The sequence below is a fragment of the Agelaius phoeniceus genome, chromosome 28, assembly GCF_051311805.1.
Source record: "Agelaius phoeniceus isolate bAgePho1 chromosome 28, bAgePho1.hap1, whole genome shotgun sequence".
Lineage (NCBI taxonomy): Eukaryota > Metazoa > Chordata > Aves > Passeriformes > Icteridae > Agelaius > Agelaius phoeniceus.
Window position 1 is genome coordinate 2,219,506 of NC_135292.1, and position 23,066 is coordinate 2,242,571.

Consider the following 23,066-nt stretch of genomic DNA (forward strand, 5'->3'; position numbering starts at 1 on the left):
TTAGTGTTTGGTTTCCTATTAGACTCGGATTTCTTCCCCTCTGCTGTGAATTCGGCCCACACTCCTGGATTTCCTTCTCAGCCTTTTCCAGACCAGGTGTCTCCAGCTGTGCGGGGCAGTGTCTGGGGTAGCTGTTGGTTGCTGTTTGCTGCGGGGCGTTGATGTTTTGTTGCTGGTCGTTATCTCTGTGGGTGTCTTTTGGGCTATTCCCAGTCTGTTCGGATGTTAAACTCGTCTCCATTGAGTGGTGGAGATGAGTTTAACATCCAAACAGACTGGGAACCCCTTAAATAAAACCTTTAAAATTTCTTTCCCAAAGGCAAACCTTTGAGTAGAGAAACCTTTCTGAGCAGAGAAATAAGATTTAAAAGAAGCAGGATGGGTACATTTTGCAGCAGTGCAGTCGCAGGCAGCCCAGAGTGTGGGTGTGAGTGAGCCCCAGGGTGGAATTGTGCCGCGGTGCTCCCCAGCAGCTGTGGCAGTGCAGGCCCAGCCAGCGCTGGAGCTGCAGCAGCGGCAGCGAGGCTTGGCCGCAGTGGCTGGAGGTGCCAGGGGAGGGTGGCCAGGATTCCCGAGGGTTTGAGCAGAGGATCTGTGGGCAGGCCCAGGGGCTTGGCCCGCTGTGGAGCCCTGGCTGCTGCTGCGTTGCCTTCAGGGCAGGCTCAGTGGGGCTCCCATGGTCCTGCTGCAGGCGGGAAGTGCAAATCTCCGGGGCTTCAGAGCCCCTGAGGCCAGGCTGAGGGGTCCCCCCGTGCTCAGCTGTGCTGGCGGCTGTTTCTGGCCTCAGGGACACTTGGCGTGGGCCCCTTGGCCACCAGTGGTGCTGCTTTGCACTCCTTAGGCAGGAGCCGATGGCCTGGCTGGGTGTTGGCAACAGCAAAGTCCCAGGGCAGGCTCTGTGCCAGCCCAGCTTCCTGGGGGAGAGATTCCACAGGAGACAGGATCCTGGCTACAGCCTGCCTTACATTTACATCCCTTATTTCCACCCTGCACTAGGTGGAGAATTGCCCAGGTAAGGAATTCCAGACATGAATTCCAAGGGAGATAATTGAATATCTGCCTTGGGTCTGGCTCTTTTTCTTGCCAAGGCCAATGGCAAAAGCTGTACCCATGGCATCTTGGTTTCCATCTCCGGCTTCCAAAGGTGTTTCTTTATTTCCCCATTCATTCTTTCTACCCAGCCCGAGCTCTGGGCTTGCCAGGGCTTATGGAGGTCCCATTGTATTCCTAAAGCTGCCATAACCCCCTGAAGGGTCTTTCCTGTAAAATGAGTTCCCCATCTGAATCTATTGCTTCCACAATCCATTATCTTTGAATTATTTGTTTTAGAAATAGGTTAATAAGTGATCCAGTGCTTGCTGAAGCAGTCAGAATTGCTTTTGCCCCCCTGTTAGGTGCCATGGTGTCACCAGAAGATTTTGAAGCCTTCCTGCTCAGGGCATTTCAGTGCCAGGCTCTTACAAGCACCGAGAGCTCCGCGGGTTGAGCTGAGCATGGGGCGGTGACCTGCGCTTTGTCTGATTCCCCTTCCTTAATAACAGCCTGTCTTGTAGCTCTTTTCCCTCCTGCTGCCCTTGCAGAGCCATCCACAAACACATTGTCTCCCTCAGGCCAGGGAATGTCCCATCAATCTCTCCCAGCCTGGCTCGGGAGCTCTGTCCCTTGAGTGCAGTCCTGGGTTCCTTGCCAGCCCCTCTCCAGGCTGTTCAAACAGGAGGCTGGGTTAAACCCTTGCCCTGTCCTCAGTTCTGAATCCTCCTGTGCCACTGAACAAGTTTCATACTGTAATCACCGAGCCCTGCTCATCCATTGAGAGGCTCTTTTGGTTGTCAAAGCTTTAACTTGATGCCAGACTTGAACTCTAGGAGATCCTCCTGTTGTCATCAGTTTTCAGGCCTCTGCCCCCACGGAAGCTGTGGCTGCACAATTCTGCAGACAATGAGGCTGCTCTCTGGCCACTGGGTTAAACATTTTAGCACAAGAATTCCTTTGGCAAGACCCTGTTTAACGTCCACCTATAATTCAAATTCTTTTTCCCTGTCTGGAAGGCCCAGGCCACTTGCCTCAGTTAATCTTAATTTTAACACTTGAAAATTCTGTGTTTCCCCCTTGTGTCCATCCCTCCAGTTTGTTGACTGGCAAGATAGGAGTGTTGTAGGGAGACATCCTTGGCTCCAAAAGCCCTGCCTTTAACAGGGACTCAATACCAGGCTGTGAGCCCTTCCTTCCCTCTCTTGGAACAGGGTAGTGCTTGTCCTGGTTGCTTTAATTTGTAGAGGCTCCATATCTAATTTTCTGTATTTCCCTGGGTTTGCCCACACTTCTGGGTTCACTTCAGCATAGGCCTTGTCAGACTTTTGACACAGAGGTACAACAGAACTAGCCTCTGTATCCCTTTTTACAGTATTAAAATCCAGCTCTCAAACTCCTTCCTAGTTAATTACAATCACAGGAGGAAGAAAAAGAAATTCATTTATTTCAAACCTATCCCCCACAGCTTCTAATAGTGGTTGAACAAATCATACCTGCTCATCTTTCCCACTCATTCCCTTAAAAATTAAAATATTCCTTTACTATTTTCCCCTTTAGGTCTAAGATTCAGAGCAGATTGAGAGGCCCCTGTGTCCATCAGGAAATGCCTCCTCTCAATGCAGACCCACCTGAATGTTCTCAAGGGCTCCAGTGTGGAGGGTCCCTGGTGTGATGGGAGCTGTGACAGCCCTGCCAATCCATGTCCATCACGGGCTGGACTTGCTGGTCCTGAGGGTGCTGCTGTCTGTGCTTGCAGTGTCCTTGTGCCCTGCAGCTGGAGCCCTGATTCCTTGCCAGGGGCTGTTTGGGTGGGCTGTGCCCTGCCGAGGAGGGCAATGCCTCTGCCGGGTGCTTGTGGCCGAGCCGTGCCCTGGGTGCTGGGGCCCCCTTGGGCCCTGGGGCTGATCCCTCAGGGGCTGTAGGAGCTCTGCCCTGGCCTTTGCCTTCAGCTTGGCCTTTTGCTGCTCCCTTCTTGCATTCACCTGCTGGGCCTTTGTGCCCAAGTGCTGCAGGGCCTTCTTCTGCCCCTCCTGCAGCCCCCCTCAGTGCCTGTGGGTGCTTGTCTTGCTTTACAAGACAGGCGTCTGCTTGGGAAGGCAGAAAAAGCCTCTCTTGGGATGGAGAATGCAAACCCCCTCCCTCTTAATTTTTAGGATAGTGAAATCAAGGGGCTCTCAGGCAAAGATATGGGATTAGGAATAACGGTTCTTTACTAGTGTGTATAATATAATAATAGTAGTGTGTATAAACAGCTCCGGCAGTGACAACAAACAGAGCCCGGAGCCGGTCCCGGCCTTTCGGCCGCGGCGCTTTCCCCTTGGGTGCAGTTCCGGGCACGGCCGGCAGGGGCGCCGGTGGCTCCCGCGGGGCGGGGCAGCGCATCCCTGCCATGGGAACCTCTCTGAACGGCAATAGAGCAATCCCTTCATCTAACTCTTTCACTTTTTTACCTTCTCTAGCCTTTCTCCCGTGTTTTGAGAAAGAATTTGGAGAGGGCTGCCTTTTAACTGAGCTCCTAGTGTTTCGATAAGGTGCTTCCTCTAGAGAGAGGGATTTTCCCTGAACAGCAGGAGCTGTGGTTACCAAGGGGACGTAACTCAGAGCAGGAGGGGTCAGGGGAGGATATCCCGCCGAGGCTCGGTCGGAGTGTGGGCAGGGTGTGCTGCCGGAATGGCCAGAGGGGGATCTTCCCGTGGAGGCCGAGCCGGAGCGTGGGCAGCCCCCACATGGCTTCTGGCGGCTGATCCGGCAGCTCCCGGCAGAGAAAAGGCAGGTGGGAGACCCCGGCAGCAGCAGCGGCGCTGCCCAGCGCAGCTGGCACGGGCAGGGCAGCCGGGGATGGGATGGCTGGGACCCGCCCTCGGTGCGGTCGGCGCGGTGACCTCGGCCCACGCGGCAGGACAGAGCAACCCCATCTTGCCCAGCATGGCCGGCAGAGCGGCCGCGGGCCGGGCAGTGGGGCCAGGGCACACAAATTCACCGCCAGCGCCGGGGCAGGTGGAGCTGCCCTGGGCAGTGAGCCCGCACCTGGGATGGAAACCGGGGCAGGCGGAGCTGAGGCGGGCAGCGAGCCGGGACCCGGGACAGGCGCCTCGGCCGCCAACGGAGGGGGCAAGAGCTGCAGAGGATCCCACTCTCTTTCTGACTTTTCCTCTTGTTCCCCTCCCTTTCATTTCCCCTTTTTATTTTCTTGGTTTTTTCCTCGGGTGTTTCTGATACTTCAAAGATTTTTATTCTCCTAAAATCTCCTGTCTAACATATGGCATCTTCTCTTTCTTCTAGATTAAATGGGTTTTTTTACAAATAAATCCAGAACCTAACAAATCTAACCTTCTGCTTGGATATTTTGAAATGGTCGACGAGCTAACTCATGACCTCCTAATGTTGTTTTTCTCATCACCTTTTTATTTATCCTTTGGCAAATTAAGCATCTTTCAGTGACTTGCTTTGCTACACCAAAAATCCCAGTGCACCCAAAATTCCTTAAAAAATGATCACACAAAGCTTGAGTACGCCAGTGGGGTTTCTGATGCACGTCTTCTAATCTTTTCCTAGTAAGCACATTTTATTAAGTAATTGTCTTCCATGTAGAAGTTTCTATTTCCCTGATTTATCTTGTTAATTTCCTATCTTGCTTAATTCTTTTTTCTCGGCTTCCCTAAACTTTGGAATTTCCAGTTTTTCCTCGTTTGGAGTTAATATTAAACTAACTCTTTCAGCTCCATTTTCTGCTGCATCCTTAGCTTTGTGATGTGCCCCCAGTTTGGCCAGTTTGCCTCTCCTTTGGCCCGGGCCGGGTTCCCCCCGCCCGCAGCGGCTGGGAGCAGCCGAGAGCCCCGCGCTGCCCATGCCGACCTGGCCCGGCTCCATCGCCGCTGCTGCCGCGGGCTGCGAGGGCTGCGGGAACGGGGCACCGAGGGTGTGGCTGATGCTGGGGGAGGAGGAGGAGGGAGGGAAGGGCAGGGATGGAGGAGGAGGAGGAGGCGGGGTAAGGGGGGAGGAGGAGGAGAAGGAATGGAAGGGGCGGGATGGAAGAGGAGCAGGAGGTGGGGATAAGACAGGGGAGGAGGAGGAGGGGGGATGGAAGAGGAGGAGTGGGAGGAGAAAGAGCTGTGAAGGAGGCGGGGTGAGGGGGGAGGAGGAGAGGGAGGTGGAGATAGGACAGAGGAGGAGCGGGAGGAAGAGGAAGAGGAGGGACAAGGGCGGATCAAGGCTGAGTTGCGGGAGCCACGCGGTCTCGATCCCTGCCTGAATTCGCAGCCCCCACCTGTGGGATCATCGCCCCCCCATGGCTCCGGTGAGCGGGGAGGGGGAGCCCGGCCCGGATATCCCGGGGGGTCCCTGGGTTGGGTTTTTGGGGGGATGTTTGGAGAATGAAGAAGTCGAAGGCTGAGCGGAAAAGGCCCCTCGGGGGGACATCGGGGGGTGGCGGTGGCGGCTGCCGGCAGAGGCAGCCTGGAGGAGCAGAGCCCTGTGTGCCCCAGGAGGCCAAAGTGGGGAGGCCAGAGAGGGGGGAGCGCCGCCATTGGCGGGAGCCTCAAGAGCCTGGAGAGGGGCAGGGGGGACTCCTTGGAGGCGCTGCAGCCCAGAGCAGAGAATGAGGGGAGAAGGGAGCCCGGGAGCCCAAAGAGCCCCGGCATCCCGAAATGGGGAGAGCCAAGAGGGGGGAGCTTTTGGCATTGCTGGCACTGCCAGCAGCCTGGGCAGGGCGGGCACCCAGGAGAAGGGGGACCCCCAATGCAAGGGTGACCCCAGCAGCTGGGACAGGGGGGAACCCCTGAACACCAGAGGGGAGGGACCAGGGACGGGCAACCCCTGGGAGGCTTTTTCATGGCTGAATCTTGGTGTTTGGGAGGTTTTTCTGGAGCCCACATGGCCGGACTAGAGATGTACCTGGGCAGAGAGATCTTCAAACTCAACGTGTGTTGGGGTAGATGAAACAGGAAAGCCTTATAAATATTATTGTCTGGCCTTTCATTCCAATCTTGCTTATAGTTTCTATATTCTCAAAAGCTTTTGAGAGTATAGGAACTCTAAGCAAGATTGGAATGAAAGCAAGCTTTTAGATATCTTAGATACTGAACAAATGGAAAACAATGGTGTGGCCTGACTGAAGGTAATCCTCTTCTGATGAAACAATTCCCTCTGCTTGCAGACAGGTCCAAGGGTCAGAGCAGACCCTACTAGCTCAGCAGAAGGGCTCCAAAGAGGAGTTTTTGGGGTTTAAAATGTAACACAGTATGGTGATAAATGATTTCACTGGATTTAAGGATCATACTTTTTTTTTATTATTTTGCAAGCGAGAACAAGCAAAGTTCAGCGCTGGGCGGCCGGGAGTCTCCGCTCCTCTGGGCTCGCGCCGTTCCTATCCCCAAGGTTCGCCTTTTATTGCCTTCTTCTCCCGGGTCCAGGGATGACGTGGTCTGTTTTTTGCGCTTGCTTGTTCAGTTGCTAGGGGGTCTTTTTCTGCCTTCTGGTGGTCGTGGGATGAAGGCTCCAAGTCTTCCTCTTTAACCGCTGACTGAACTTTTCCTTATAAGGCGTACCTTTACAGTGGAATTTTCAGAACACTCTACGATTCCTGCAAGCCTAAGCAATTCTTGCGAGTTTAGGAACTGTTGTTAGAGCCTTCCTCTGTGACCTCTGGGTGAACTTTTCCTTATCGTGTATATCTTTACCAAGGAATTCCCAAACCACTATACGATTCCTGCAAGCCAAGCAACCATATGTGGCTGCACATTTAAGAATCAAGCAGTTTTAGCTATTTAGTTATTGCTTTTATATTGTATAATTATTTAGCTATTGATTTAATTAATGAACAAATATATTGCTACTTATTACAGTATGGTGATGTAATGATTTTTATAGGCTGTATGTAATTGCTATTGGATTTGTATCTTGTACTGGACTGGTTAGTGAAAAATAGAATATTTAACACAGAAGAAGAATTATTGTATTGTAACAGGAACCTTACTCTCTTACACTCTTACCCTCTTACTCTCTCACCCTCTCATCCTCTCCCTCCCTCTCTTCTCTCAGGCCTGCTCCAAGCTGTGGCTGGCAGCTCCAAGCAGGGCCCTGCACCCAGGCCCTTTGCAATAAACCGCAAGTTCCACGACCTGGCTGCAGAGATCTCTCGTCTCCGTCCATCCCGACCGTGCTACCCCCGACGCTCCTACAAACGTGCTTATCCCTTGTTTTCCCCAAACCAGGATTTCCCATTGCCAACGCCTGGGAGGCTGCTAGGAAGAGGAAGATGCCCCGGGACACTGAGGCAGGTGAGGAGGAAGTCAGTGCCCCTTTCCCCTCTGTGCTGCTCCATCTCCCAGCCCAGCAGGGCCCCCAGCTGCAGCACAGCCCTGGGGGGATCTCGATGCCCTTGCCTGTGGCACGGAGGCAAATCCCATGCTGTCCTTGTCCTTCCTCGCCCAGAGCAGGAGCTGAGCATGGAGAGCAGGGAGGACAAATGCCCGTGGCAGAACCTGGTGGCAGAGGCCGTTTTGAGCGGCTCCACGGCGCAGGAAGCCAACGGGGAGGAAAAGGCCCGGAGATGCTGCACGAGGAGGGGCTGCAAACGCAAATGGCGGGGATGTGAGGGGGAAAGAGGCAGCCTGGGCCGGGAAGGCGGCCGGAGATGGAGCCAGAGCTCGGAGCTGGTGCTCCATGAGCAGCTCCATGATGGGGAGAAGCCCCACACGTGCGTGGAGTGTGGGAAGAGCTTCAGGTGGAGCTCCACCCTGATCGTGCACCAGAGGATCCACACTGGGGAACGGCCCTACGAGTGTGGGGAGTGTGGGAAGAGGTTTCAGACCAGGTCCCATCTTCTCCTGCACTATCAGAGTCACACAGAGGAGAGGCCCTTCCAATGCCCTGACTGTGGGAAGGGATTCAAGCACAACTGCAACCTCGTCAGGCACCGGCGCATCCACACAGGGGAGAGGCCCTACGAGTGTGATAAATGCAGGAAGAGGTTTCAGACCAGCTCCAATCTCCTCCAGCACTATCGGATTCACACAGAGGAGAGGCCCTTCCGCTGCCCCGACTGCGGGAAGGGATTCAAGTACAACTCCAACCTCATCATTCACCAGCGCATCCACACTGGGGAGAGGCCCTACGAGTGTCCCCAGTGTGGGAAGAGCTTCTCCTGCAGCTCTCACTTGACCCAACACCAACGGAGGCACCGGTAAGGGAAGCCCTGCGAGTGCCCCGAGTGCGGGAAGAGCTTCGTGCGCTGCTGCAGCTCCATCCCCCACTGGAGGAGGCACTTTGGGCACAGCCCTGGTCACTCACATTCCCTGTGATCCATGTTGGGAACACACCTGGCTGTTTGTCCTTTGGTTTGGCCTTAATTTTTTTCTCTTCTCCATCTCTCTGTCTTCCAAAAGTCCGGAGGGATGGAACAGTCACCTCAAAACCACTCAAATTCCACTGAAAATAACTGAATTTTAACCCCAAAGGGCTCAATTCCACCTCAGATTGCTTGTTCCTTCCTCAAAAAACTCAATCCCATGCCAAACTCACTCCATTCCACAGCTGTCAAGTTGAGATGGGGTTGGAAGGAGATTGGGAGAAGTGGGATCTCAATTTGGAGCAATGGGATGGGGATTGTGTGGGTTATATTTGGTAGCAAATAAAACTTTCCGAGTTACTGATTCTGTCCCGTTCATTTTCAGTCATTTCTGTTTGCAGAGTGCCACCTTTTCAGCTGATTCAATTCTTATAAAAGTCCCATTTTTTAAATCATCTAACCCAAACAATCCAAAAACCAATATCAAAATAAAACCACCCGCACACAATTAATTTTTTAAAAATAATTTTAATTTTTCAAGAGTACTTAAGGATGTTATTAAAGTTTAATTGTTTGGTTGAAATGTCTGAGAAATTATAGTGGTGTTTGGTTTTGTGTTTAGTATATTTGTAATATGCATTGTTTAACTAAGATCTGTTAGATTGCATGTTAGTTTCTTTAGATATTTTTCATCTGAAGTACTTTAGTCATCAAGTTCTTGGAACGTAAACTAGTTTGGGGGAAAAGTTTGCTGTGCATGAGGGTCTGTGAATATGCCCCAGGCTGATGTAAGGGGAAAGGTATTTCAGGGGATCCCCGAAGGTAACAGGGTGCTCCTGGCTGAGTGCCAAGATGCACCCGGCCGTAATAACCTTTGCTCCATGGTCCTGGTCTCCCATTAAACTTTTATTAAAGTCCTTTATTAAACTGTTTACATTTTCACAGGAGAGTGAACGTGTTTTTCACAGGCAGCTTCACAGAAACTGGAACACGTGGGGGTTCCCAGGAGGGGGCACCGCTGATCCAGGGCATGGAGGCGCTGCCTGCAATCGTCCATAACCGCCCATAAGGAGCCTCCAGGGCTTTACCCTCCATGAGCTGCAGCAGACGTGTCGGGAAAGGTGACAAGAGCCCGTGGAATGGTCCTTGTTGCAGGCAGATTGGCCACTTGCAGCTCTTCAAAACTCCCTCCCGTGAAAAATGAAAAAACTTCAACCATTCAAAAATGTGAAAAATGCGTTCACTCTCCTGTGAAAATCTAAAAAGTTTAATAAAGTTTAATGGGAGAGCAGGACCATGGAGCAAAGGTTGTTACAGCCGGGTGCATCTTGGCACTCAGCCAGGAGCACCCTGTTACCTTCAGGGATCCCCTGAAATACCTTTCCCCTTACATCAGCCTGGTGCATATTCATAGAGCCTCATGCACAGCAACTGGGAAGGGTTTAACACTTTACTGGGTATATTAGTGTTCAGAAACACATAATCACCAGAATGATTATATGCAGGTGCTTTTATTGAAGAGCTCTGGGTGTCAGGGGTACCAACCCAAATCTGACTCCGACATGGGTTTGGGATGAACATGTTTTTATATTCTATCGTTACATAACTTTCATGTTAATTATTAAACTTCAATTGTTCTATTGTATACATAGATTTCAGCCAAGCATGGGCTCCTTGTGGCCCCCCTCAAACTTCTAACATAGTTTCTCACGATTCTTCTTATGGTTAAACAATAATTATACTTAATTACTAAACAATCATCACATCTAACAATTATATCATTTATCATGTTCTGCTTACGGAGGTGCGATTTCACATGATCTGGCAAGCACAAAGCCTAACATTTTCAGAGTCTATTTTTGACATTTTTCCAGGGCCCCACTATCATTCTCCCCCCTTGGAAAGCATTTTCACTTCACTATAGGTGTAAATGTTTTCACTTGATACAGTCCTTTATTTCTCAATTTATTCTTGACGTTCTTCAAGTCCATGGTTGATGTAAACGTTGTCGTGGATGCTGTCACGAACTGGAGAACCAGAAGATGGTGGGCGTGGATCTCGTGTCAGTGCCTTTATTATCTTCTGGTTCCAGGACGTTTTCTTCTGTATCTCTCCCTTTAAGATGCTGTGAACTAACCAAATTGCTAAGAATACAATTAGTAAGATTATCACACTCTCAATGATAGATTTAATCCATGAACTCACATTCCACCCTAACCCTTTAAAGATTTTGCCTAGCCAGGTCGTAGTCAAATCCTTTTGCTCTTCTTGTGCTTCATGCTCTCTTTGTTTCAACTGATTGATGTCATATTCTACATCTGCAGTTACATTTGGGATGTGAACGCAGCAATGACCAACTTGTCCCTTTAAAAATCCACATACTCCATGCTCTTTCAGGAGTAACAAATCTAAGGCTAATCGATTTTGTAAAGTCATTTTTGTGGTGGCTTGTAATTGTACATTTAATTCTTTAAATCCTTCCCGGGTGACTCTTGCCAGTCTATCTACCTGACCTGTAAGTTTGTACAGCATCTCCCTACTCTTATAGTTTTCTACAGGACCAAGCAAAGACTCTAGGGCCCACCCAAATTTCACTCCACCAGAGGGTTCTTGCCAAGTGTCATCTGGATTTTCATTGTCTAGAACTTCTCGTCTTGCTCTTATCTGCACAAGTTCATGTTTTCCGTTAAATGGGGACTTTTTCCAAATTGGAGATGAGGTTGGGAGGCCTAAAGTAATTTCCTTTACTTTCCCATCTACAGGCAGATGTGTTGTCCAGGTGCCATCGCTTGCTGCCCATAGAAATTGTCCTGGACCTCGGACTGTACTCCTGGTACATCCTACAACTGCTTTATAATTCCCTCTGCCTTGTTTATGTTTGATCCCTCTGCAAGCACAGCCAGTTTGTAGGGCTATTGCCAGGGGTGGCATCTGCTTTATCTCTGCATCATCAGAAGTGCAGTCATAAGTTTTATTACATGCCCACCAACTTACTTGGTCTGCCCTCGTTCTGCTACTGGTGGCAGTGTTTGTTACTGCTGGATCTGTTTCATTCTCGGAGCCTTCCCACTTAATGCACCAAGGGGTGTTTGCCATACATTGGAATCTTTGAAGGATACTCACAGACCATGCACTGTCCCAAGGCTCTGTCTGATCTTTCTGATCCTTGGCCTCACACTTCCATACCAGAGTGGTTTCTGTAACATTTTCTATAACATTTTAATAGTGTGGCAAATAGCATTGCCATTGTGTGATGCCTCCTGATTCTCCCATAGGGGTTCCTAGTGTGCCATCACTTAGAATACAGTCTTTCTGGCCCATGGGTTTCATCCATGTTCCTATTTTCTCCCAAGTTTCCTTGATTACTTGCCTCGACTCAGGTACCTGTTTGCATGCAATTGTTTTGTTCTTTTGTATTTCAGGTAGTTTTGATGTTATGATTCCCCAATTTACTGGATCTCCTGCTGCCCTTTGGTATTGGCAGACAGGCAGTTATTCTACAGGTGTTTTGCATTTTGGCAAAGGCTTTGACTAATCCAATCATTACATTCTCAGCCCAAACTGCATTAGAAACCTTTATCACCTGTGTTTCTGTTTGTACCTCTCTCTTCATTCTAGAATGAAGAGTGGTAAGTTGATCATTTTGCATTCCAAAAAAATGAAAATCTGCGACTCTTCGTTCCAGTTCTTGATGTACACCTCGTCTCCTGGATGTATGTTATGAACTGGGTTCTCGAGAGTCAGCGGTCTATTCCACACGAGGATGCTCCGGAGCCGAGCTAAAGTTTTCCCGAGAGACAGAACATAATTATCCACTTCCTGCTTTCCTGTGACGTGCACATTAGGGTTAGGCTCAGGAGATTCATATGGTTTCCCATGCAATATCTCATAAGGGCTGACTGACATCCCACTCCTAGGCTTTATCCGAATCCTCAACAGTGCTATTGGCAAAGCCTGGGGCCACTGCAATTTGGCTTCTTGGCATATTCTACTGATTTGCCTCTCTAGTGTCTGATTCATCCTCTCTACCTGTCCACTCGACTGGGGTCTCCATGGTGTGTGGAGGTCCCAAGTTATCCCCAGCAATCTACTTACCTCTCTTACTACTGTAGCTATGAAATGGGGCCCCCTATCTGATGATAGCCTAGGGGCACCCCGAACCTGGGAATAATCTCCTGTAGTAACCACTTTACTGTTTCCTTTGCTTGGTTGGTGCGACAGGGAAGGGCTTCTGGCCACCCAGAGAATGTGTCAACCCCCACTAACAGGTATTTGTATCCTCGAGTTCTTGGCAGTTCTACCAAATCTACCTGCCAATAGTCTCCTGGCTCTATTCCTATCCGAATTCTTCCTAGCTGTGCCTGTCGCCAGCCACTGGGTTGTTTTTCAAGCAGATATCACACTTTGACAACACTGATTTTGCCATTGTTAACATCCATACCGAAATTTAACTTTGCTTTAGCAATTTTACCAATGCCTCTGCTCCCCCGTGACATTCGTTATGTTTAATTTGTAGAACTTCTTTCATTATCAAGGGGGTACCACTATCTGTCCTGTGCAGTCACATACCATCCCTCTGAATTCTTTTGTGCATTTAGCAAACGTGCCAGTCTCTCATCTTCTACTGAATATTTTGGTTCTGGAGGCAAATTGAATTGGGATACATTAAGCTCTAAAGGTATCAATGCCATTGTTGTTTGCACCTCTCGAGCAACCTGTCGGGCTGCCCAGTCTGCCTTTCTATTTCCCCCACAGATTTTGGAGTTTCCTGATTGCTGTGCTTTGCAGTGTATGATTGCCACTTGTTCAGGTTTTTGTACTGCCTTTATCAATTGCAGGACTGCATTCTGATGTTTAATGTGCATACCCTGAGAAGGACAATAGTCCCCTTTCTTTCCACAGTGCTCCGTGTACGTGCACCACTCCAAAAGCATATTTTGAGTCAGTCCAGATATTTATCCTTTTCCCTTCACTTAATTCTAGGGCCCTGGTTAAAGCAACCAGTTCTGCCTTCTGGGCAGATGTATTTGGTGGTAATGCCTTTGCCTCCACTGCTGTACTGACTGTTGTTACTGCATACCCAGCGTATCTGGTTCCGTTTTCCACGAAGCTGCTCCCATCTGTAAACAGCTCCCACTCTGGCTGCTCTAGTGGGACGTCTTTCAGGTCTTCTCTTGCTGAGTAGGTGTACTCTATTACCTCCACACAGTCATGCTCTAATGGGCCTTCTTCAGTTGTGGTACCTGGGAACAAAGCTGGATTCAAAAGGTTAGTTGTTTTTAATGTGACATCACCCTGCTCAGTCAGGACTACCTGGAATTTCATCATCCTGCTTGGGGATAGCCAATGGCCCCCTTCTGCTCTAAGACAGTGGTTACCATGTGTGGTACATTGACATCTATGTGCCTTCCCATCGTGAGCTTCCTGGCTTCTTGTATCAGCATCACAGTGGCTGCGACTGCCCGCAGACATGGAGGCCACCCGGCACTTATGCTGTCAAGTTGTTTGGAAAAGTAGCCCAGCGGCCTTTTCCAGCTTCCCAGACCTTGGGTCAGGACTCCGAGTGCTAGGCACAGCCTTTCATGGACAAACAGCTGAAAATCTTTAGACAGATCAGGTAACCCTAATGCTGGAGCAGTTGTCAGTGCTTCCTTTAATTTTAGGAAGGCTTCTTTCTGTGGTTTGCCCCAGGTGAATGGCTGCATCTTCTGAGCTTCACACAGGGGTTTCACAATCAGTCCATAGTCCATGATCCACAGGCGACACCATCCTGCCATCCCGAGGAAGACTCGCAGCTCATGTAGATTCTGGGGCTCTGGAATAGCACAAATGGCTTGGATACGGTTAGTGCCTAGTTTTCGTTGCCCTTGTGAAATTTCACATCCCAGGTAGATCACAGTCTGTTGGGCAATTTGTGCCTTTCCTCTGGATACTTTATAACCTCCCATTCCCAGTAAATTTAAAATCTCAATGGTTACCTTTATACAGGTTGCTTTTCTTCTGTAGCTATGAGTATATCATCAACATACTGCAACAACAGGTATTGGTCTCTTGGTACTTGCCCACTCTCGGTCCAAATCTCCAGCTCCTTTGCCAGTTGGTTTCCAAATAGGGTCGGCGAGTTCTTATATCCTGTCTAGGTGAGCTGGGTCTTTCTCCCATTCCCTGGGTTTTCCCACTCACAGGCAAACAGTTTCCTACTTTCTTTGTCAAGGGGGATGCAGAAAAAGGCATCTTTTAAATCAATTACACTAAACCACCTATATATCTCCTTTACGGATGTTAGCAATGTGTAAGGATTTGTTACCACTGGAGAAATGTCCTTTGTTATTTTATTGATTGCTCTCAAATCCTGCACTAATCTATATTCACCATTTGGCTTCCTTACTGGAAATATTGGTGTAGTAAATTCTGGTTCACATACTTGTAAAATTCGGTATTTCAAGAATTTCTCAATAATCTTTACTTATTCCTTGCCATGCTTCTGGTTTTATGGGATAGTGTTTGACTTGTAGAGGCCTCGCCCCTTCTTTTAACTCTACATGCACGGCTTGTGCCAATTTAGATTTCCCTGGTATATCTGTCTCCCATACAGAGGGAATCACTGCATCTCCTACCTCCCTAGGGATAGAGGGAACAGGTTTTTCTTTGATCATTAATATCTGTCCCGTCTTTGATTCAGGTATTTTCATTATAAGCTCCCCATTTTCAAAGGTTATTACCGCATCAAGTTTCTCTCGCAAATCTCTCCCTAAAAGCGGAATTGGACACTCAGGTATGTATAGGAATTCGTGTGTTATAACTTTGCTCCCAAAACACAAATCTAGGGGTTGCAAGAATGGCCATTTTTCCTCTTTCCCTGTAGCGCCGACTATTGTTGTTTCCTTGTCCCCAATTTGTCCTTGCAGATCATTCAATACCGAGTAAGTAGCTCCTGTATCTATTAGAAATTTGACCTCTTTATGTCCTAATTGTATATTTATAACAGGTTCCTTAACTTGTTCTACTGGCTCTATGTCTAGTCAGCTGGTATACTCCCCCAAAACCATCCCCTTGGTAACCTGCTGGCACTGATTGCCCTGGTGAAACTGGTTGTTCAAGTCTGGACATTGTCTTTTCCTGCTGAACTTCATATAGGTCTCCCCACATCGCAAAATAAATTAGGGTCCCAATTTGGATCCTCAGTTGGGAAATTCTCATCTCAATTCCCTGTTACGAGTCTGTTTCTGATGTTCTCTCTTACCCTTTCTTTGGCTGCCTTAAGTACCATCTCTTTCTCAGTAGAATCCATCAAAGTATCTAATATTAATATATTAGATATATTAATATACTATATATAAATATATATTAGATATATTAATATAATATGTTATTATATATATATATATATATCTATATATATATATATATATATATATATCTATCTATATAATTGTATGTCATCCCAGTCAGGATTTTGAGGTTTTATAACCATTTTTAATACTCATGCCATTTTATCAGGATTTTCTCTATGAATTCTGGCTGATTGTTTCCAAATAACTAAATCTGCAGGAGAGAAAGGCACTTTTATAAATACTGGCCCTTCCACTCCTACACTTTGTCGCAAGGGGGCAATTACAATCCGTTTTTGTCTGCCTATGTCTTTTCTATCCATAACTGGGGCAAGGTTAGACCGACTCCTGGTTCTGTGGGCTACCCCATCGTTGATTCTCTCTCTCTCCTTTCTAACCACAGTTAGGTTTTGCTCATCTTCCGAGGAAGAGGGATCAGGTGACGATGGGAGAGGAGAATAAAGAGGGAAGGGTGTACTAGTCGAGACAGGTTCAGGACTAGGTGTGATCATCTTCATGGTCCTCCACAGCTCCTTCAAGTCTTTGCATGTCCTCTGGAAGCAAAGCCTTCTCTGCTCCATTTCCATCCTGCACCTTCTGGCCTCTTCTTCAGCTCTCCGGGCCGCTGCTCTCTGCTTCATGGCCGCCCTTCTGGGCCTGAGGCAGAGGAAGAAAGGCAGGAAGAGCAGCTCAGCAGCAGCCCAGTAGGGCCCCTGCTGCACGGCTGCCCAGAGCAGGGGTCCCCAGGCAGGCTCGGGTGGCTCTGGGGTAGCCTGCTCCAGGCCCTCTTTGCCCAGCTCTGCATCCTCATCCCAACTGATCACCACGGGCCGTGGGAAGTGGAAGAGGAGCAGCACCAGCAGCACAGGGACTGATTTGGACACCATGGTCTGCAGGAGGAGCGAGACAATTTGTGCTGCTTTGCACAAGAGTTGCAAACCCGTGTGTTATTAGGGAATGGCCGCTCCTGCTGTGCCAGAGCGCTCGAGCAGGGCTGAGAATCTGGTGTCAAAGTGCATTCATGTGCTCCATGTTGCATGGGGCACCCGTGTGCAGGAATAGAGAACACCTTCCCTCAGATGGGATCTGCTGTGGCAAGGCCCCTCTGGTTTTCTCCTCCACGCAGCAGTTTGCAGGCAGAATGTGGGCAGATGTAACTTGGAGGTCCTCCTGCTCAGCCTTGGGTTCCCCTTGCAGAGCCTCAGCCCCTGCATTCTGTCAGGGCCCCTGGGCAGGTGGGATATTCCCAGAGGAGAGGGGCCGGCTGTGTCCCCATTGCCCCTGTCCCTTATGTGCCTGTGCTCAGGAGGGCACAGAGAGGATGGGGACTCCTGCCTGCCCCGTGTCCTGTCCGCCTGCCGGGCCTGTCCCAGGGCAGCCGGGCTGTGATTGCTGTGCTGTGTCCCCCTGTCCCTGCTGTCCCTGCTGTCCCTGCTGTCCCTGCTGTCCCTGCTGTCATGGCCCACTGCAGGTTCCACACCTACACAGCCATGGTGGCTCCTGAGCTCTGCAGGGACCCGAGTGACAGTCTGAGTGGTGGCACTCCTGGTTTTCTTGCATTTGGCATCGCGCAGAGCAGAGGCTGGATCACAGCACCAAAGGAGCAGCTGCTGCAGGGGAGGAAAGGAGCCTCTGCATGGCCAAGGGCTGCTGTGGTGCCCCTGTGTCAGGAATTCCCCACAGCTGACACCTGAGTCCAGCATGGACACTCACAGACACAGCGTTTGTTCAGGCATTGCCTTTATTGCATCTTGACAGGGACTGCAGCTGCCTGAGGGAAGTCACCCTCCCGAGACAGGAGGGCAGAGAGTGAAATTTAAATTAACCAATTGTGATTATAGGCATTCGTAGCGACAGTCTATGTACTGTATATATGAATATTAAACAAGACACAAAATAATTATTGGATCATGAAGATCAAGCAACATTTGCTGGTTTAGATAGAAATAAAGTATACTTCAGTTATGGTTAACTGCAATAATTCTTGGTAACTTTGGTGAATTATAAGTTCTATGTAATATAAGGAAAAGTGCCATTATTTAATTCCTACTTATTATTAAAATATTTACGATCTCTTACAAGAGTATTAATCTACATTATAGTAATAAAAATTTTGGAAAATGTTTCTAAAGACAACTATTTTTAGATAAGATATTTTAAATATTTCAAAACTATTGAAGAATTTGAATCAATCTCCAATCATTGGGCCCGATGCCTTCAGATGGTGCGTTCCTCCGAGCAGATGCAAAGGCTCTGTATGGGAAAGGGTTAAAATCGATGCAGTTACTACAGATCCCGTGAGGAGAGAGAGGGCAGAGGGGCAGGGTGTGTCAGGAGCCCGGAGCCTGTGCCCCGGCGCAGGGCTGTGCTGGGCAGCAAGCGCAGCTCTGTGCGCCGGCTGCTCACAAAGATGTGCGGCTCGCCTTGGCCGGCCCAGAGAGCATCTCCAGCAGGAAGCTTTTCTTCACACAGCCACTGCCTGTGCTCCTCCAAAAGCCTGCCCTGCCTACCTTCAGCATCCTGTTTGTATCCCTATTCATTCCAATCAGCCTGGCCATTTGCTTTTCTATTTCTTTCGTGGCCCGGCGCATTTGCCCCATGTCTTTGAATCTCTTCCTAAGGAGCCGCCTTCTCCGCTCGCTTTCCACCTTCCTCCTTCTGGCCTTTTCCTCAGCTCTCTGGGCCGCTGCTCTCTGCCTCGTGGCTGCCCTTCTGCGCCTGAGCCACCAGCCCAAAGGCAGGAGCAGCGGCTGAGCAATTTGCCAGAGCTGGTGCAGGTAGCGCAAGGCAGCCAGGAGCCAGGGTCCCCAGCCAGGCTCAGCTGGCTCTGGGGGGGCCGCTTTCATCTCCTCTGCACGGGGCTGCCCATCCCCGTGAAATCTGTCCACCACGGAAAGTGGGAACAGGAAGATGAGCAGCACAAGCCCAGCCAGGACTGCTCTGTGCGCCATGGCCTGCAGGAGGAGAGAGACAAGGCTTTCACTGGGGCTGCCAAGGGAGCTTGTGGGGGCTGAAGTGAGGCCCGGAGGCGCAGGGATGTGAGGGCAGAAGCAGAGGGCCCCGGGCAGCTGGCAGGCAGCAGGGCCTGTGCCAGTGGGCCAGCAGCAGCAGCCCCGTGCCCCGGCCAAGGCGCCGGCCCCAGGGGCTGGCCCTGGGTGCAGGGGGACAATGCAGGCCCGGGTGCGGCGCTTGTGGCCCGGCCCTGGCCCGGCCCAGCCCCGCCACCTGCGCACTCACCGCTTGCCCAGGCTGTGCTGGGCCAGCGTTACCTGCGGGGGCCTTTTCCAGCTGCCCCCATTGTGACACGCTGCCCCTGGTGTCACAGGGGCCAGAGGCATCACAGCCGGGCCAGCCCTGCCCTTGGTGCCCAGCCCAGCTCAGGGGCTCCCAGTGGGCCCAGCAATGAAAGCCCCGGCAGGCAGCAAGTCCCCGGCAGGCAGCAAGTGCAGCCCCTCTGGGAGGGGATGGGCCCCAGGGGCTCCCTCCACAAAGCAGGCAGAAGTTGCCAGACATGTTGTGGAAGAGAAAAGAATATAACTGATAATCTTGAATAGGATACATAATATCAACTATGAGAGCACCAGAGTTGCTTCTGTGATGGCGCTGGTTTTTCTCTCTTTCTCTGTGGAGTAGGTGAGGGTGGCTCAGTTTTCCTGCCTGAGTCTTCCCAGATGCAGCCCATCCAAGAGCTCTGTGAAACCTTCCCATTGTTGGACATCACTGAGATGGAACAGTAGCCAGGCCACCTCCAGGCTCTTCTACATCAAGAAGCAGCACACGGCTGGTTCTGGCAGAGAATTTCAGCTGTTTTGTTCAAGAGTGGCACAAATTGGCCACTCGTGCTGTAGCGGAACAGCTGAGCAAGGGGCAGGAATCTCAGGTCCGAGCGCATTCATGCGCTCCAGCTGGCAGGGCCTCAGCACCCGCCCTGTGCCCTTGCTCACGGACAGACAGGCCAGGCCCTGCTCGCTGCCCTCACGGGGGCACTGCTGGCCCCAGCGCTCTCCAAGGCCTTCTCCAGGGGCGCCTTCCTGCGGCCTTTCCGTGCCTGCACCAGGCCCAGCAGAGCCCTGCAGAGGGGCTGTGGGCCAGGGCCCGCAGGGCCAGCGCCAGGGCCAATGGCTTCTTCCCCCTGCCACAGGGCAGGCCGAGCTGGGCTCTGGGGAAGGAAGCCTTGGCTGTGAGGGCAGTGAGGCCCTGGCACAGGGTGCTCAGAGCAGCTGCGGCTGCCCCGTCCCTGCAAGTGTTCCAGTCCAGGCTGGATGGGCCTTGGAGCAGCCTGGCCCAGCCAGAGGTGTCCCAGCCCATGGCACAGGGGTAGAACTGGATGGCCTTGGAGGCCACTGTGGACACTCACAGACACAGTGTTTGTTCAAGCACTGCCTTTGTTGGAACTCTGCACTGACTGCAGCTCCAGAGGGAACAGAATGCCACAAGAAATGAGGGCGGGCATTGTCCTTTTGAAAATCTATCATATACTTTAAACATCCTCAGGAACAAATCACAGTAATAGTCATCCTTACCTTAAGAATTTTTTTCTGGAGCGTTCTAAAAGATATATGGACTAATAGAATGACAATGGTGTTTGGACATTGTAGAGTGTGAAAAGTTACTTAGTATGACAAAGATTCAACACATATCAATTCTGGTTCATTGCCATAATTCACAGTAATTGTTACAATTAATGATAATTACTATGTAGTAAGTAGAATGTAGAATCATTCTAAGAGAATTAGTAGTTGTCTCTTATAGAATTCCTATGTTTATGTACTAAAATGTACAATTTTTATACTATACAATGAAATTCTTTATAGATAAAAAAATAAACTATCTAAATTATTTCTAAACTAAGTATGAAGTTAAATCAATATCCACCTAATGCGTGCCTCGGCCACGTTTCGGGGTATCCCCGCCCGGCTGTGGCTGCTCCGGATAGCACAGTCCTGTCCAGCACAGCCTGCCTGGACTCCCAGGCAGCTTCCAGCTGCAGGCTACCTTAGCAAGCTCAGCTCATGGGGGATATCAGCTCTTTAGTGATTATCAGCAAATCATTTGGGATTTCAGCTCTTTGGCTTGCTAAGTGCCTTGGGCAGATGCGGGGAGAGAGAGGAGAAGGCTGTGTGAGGTTCCACAGAGATGTCTTTATTGGGCTCTTCTGCGAAGGTTTTCAGGGACAGCCTCTTCTGCCAATCTGGGCAAAAGTAAAGGTTTTTATAGCATTCAGGGTTTTTAGAAATTGTTCAATAATAAGGGTTGAGGCGAAAGTGACCTATAGTCGTAGAGAGAGATAAGCAGGGGCCCAAAGGCGGAAGAGGGGAATCTTAGGCCCAGCCATCATGACTCGGCATTTCCTGCCTTAGGCTGCTGAACGCCAGGGAGGCCTTGCAGGCCCTGTGCCTGCCCCATCCATCCATCCAGCCCAATCCTCCTTCAAATGCCTCCATCCTCGAGCAAATGCAAAGCTTCTGTATGGAAAAGGGTTAAAATAGATACAGTTAACACGGATAAAGTAAGAGAGAGGGAAGAGGGGCAGGGTGTGTCAGGAGCCCGGAGCCTGTGCCCTGGCGCAGGGCTGTGCTGGGCAGCAAGCGCAGCTCTGTGCGCTGGCTGCTCACAAAGATGTGCGGCTCGCCTTGGCCGGCCCAGAGAGCATCCCGCTCACCTTGCTGTTCATTCAAATCAGCCTGGCCATTTTCTTCTTGATCATCTTCATGGTCCTCCACAGCTCCTTCAAGTCTTTGCATGTCCTCTGGAAGCAAAGCCTTCTCTGCTCCATTTCCATCCTGCGCCTTCTGGCCTCTTCTTCAGCTCTCCGGGCCGCTGCTCTCTGCTTCATGGCCGCCCTTCTGCGCCTGAGGCAGAGGAAGAAAGGCAGGAAGAGCAGCTCAGCAGCAGCCCAGTAGGGCCCCTGCTGCACGGCTGCCCAGAGCAGGGGTCCCCAGGCAGGCTCGGGTGCCTCTGGGGTAGCCTGCTCCAGGCCCTCTTTGCCCAGCTCTGCATCCTCATCCAAACTGATCACCACGGGCCGTGGGAAGTGGAAGAGGAGCAGCACCAGCAGCACAGGGACTGATTTGGACACCATGGTCTGCAGGAGGAGAGAGACAATTTGTGCTGCTTTGCACAAGAGTTGCAAACCCGTGTGTTATTAGGGAATGGCCGCTCCTGCTGTGCCAGAGCGCTCGAGCAGGGCTGAGAATCTGGTGTCAAAGTGCATTCATGTGCTCCATGTTGCATGGGGCACCCGTGTGCAGGAATAGAGAACACCTTCCCTCAGATGGGATCTGCTGTGGCAAGGCCCCTCTGGTTTTCTCCTCCACGCAGCAGTTTGCATGCAGAATGTGGGCAGATGTAACTTGGAGGTCCTCCTGCTCACCCTTGGGTTCCCCTTGCAGAGCCTCAGCCCCTGCGTTCTGTCAGGGCCCCTGGGCAGGTGGGATATTCCCAGAGGAGAGGGGCCGGCTGTGTCCCCATTGCCCCTGTCCCTTATGTGCCTGTGCTCAGGAGGGCACAGAGAGGATGGGGACTCCTGCCTGCCCCGTGTCCTGTCCGCCTGCCGGGCCTGTCCCAGGGCAGCCGGGCTGTGATTGCTGTGCTGTGTCCCCCTGTCCCTGCTGTCCCTGCTGTCCCTGCTGTCATGGCCCACTGCAGGTTCCACACCTACACAGCCATGGTGGCTCCTGAGCTCTGCCGGCACCCGAGTGACAGTCTGAGTGGTGGCACTCCTGGTTTTCTTGCATTTGGCATCGCGCAGAGCAGAGGCTGGATCACAGCACCAAAGGAGCAGCTGCTGCAGGGGAGGAAAGGAGCCTCTGCATGGCCAAGGGCTGCTGTGGTGCCCCTGTGTCAGGAATTCCCCACAGCTGACACCTGAGTCCAGCATGGACACTCACAGACACAGCGTTTGTTCAGGCATTGCCTTTATTGCATCTTGACAGGGACTGCAGCTGCCTGAGGGAAGTCACCCTCCCGAGACAGGAGGGCAGAGAGTGTAATTTCAATTAACCAATTGTGATTATAGGCATTCATAGCGACAGTCTATATACTGTATATATGAATATTAAACAAGACACAAAGTAATTATTGGATCATGAAGATTAAGCAACATTTGCTGGTTTAAACAGAAATAAAGTATACTTCAGTTTTTGTTAACTGTAATAATTCTTGGTAATTTTGATGAATTATAAGTTCTATGTAATATAAGGAAAAGTGCCATTATTTATTACTACTTAATATTAAAATATTTATGTTATCTTACAAGAGTAGTAATCTACATTATAGTAATAAAAAGTTTTGAAAATGTTGCTAAAGACAACTATTTTTAAAGAAAACATTTTAAATATTTCAAAACTATTGAAGAATTTGAATCAATCTCCAAACATTGGCCCGATGCCTTCAGATGGTGCTTTCCTCCGAGC

The 23,066-nt window shown here is 50.3% G+C and overlaps 2 protein-coding genes across 2 annotated transcripts in view; one reads left to right on the top strand and one right to left on the bottom strand.

Annotated features, from left to right (window-relative positions):
* Positions 1 to 23,066, bottom strand: part of LOC143696056 (uncharacterized) — a 317,065-nt gene that overhangs the window by 142,726 nt on the left and 151,273 nt on the right. The gene's annotated exons all lie outside the window — the stretch shown is intronic.
* LOC143696053 (uncharacterized) overlaps positions 1 to 23,066 on the top strand; it is a 1,205,294-nt gene that overhangs the window by 64,905 nt on the left and 1,117,323 nt on the right. Inside the window, 1 exon segment of the mRNA XM_077191259.1 lies at positions 7,657 to 8,160. Coding sequence (XP_077047374.1) covers positions 7,657 to 8,160 — 504 coding nt within the window.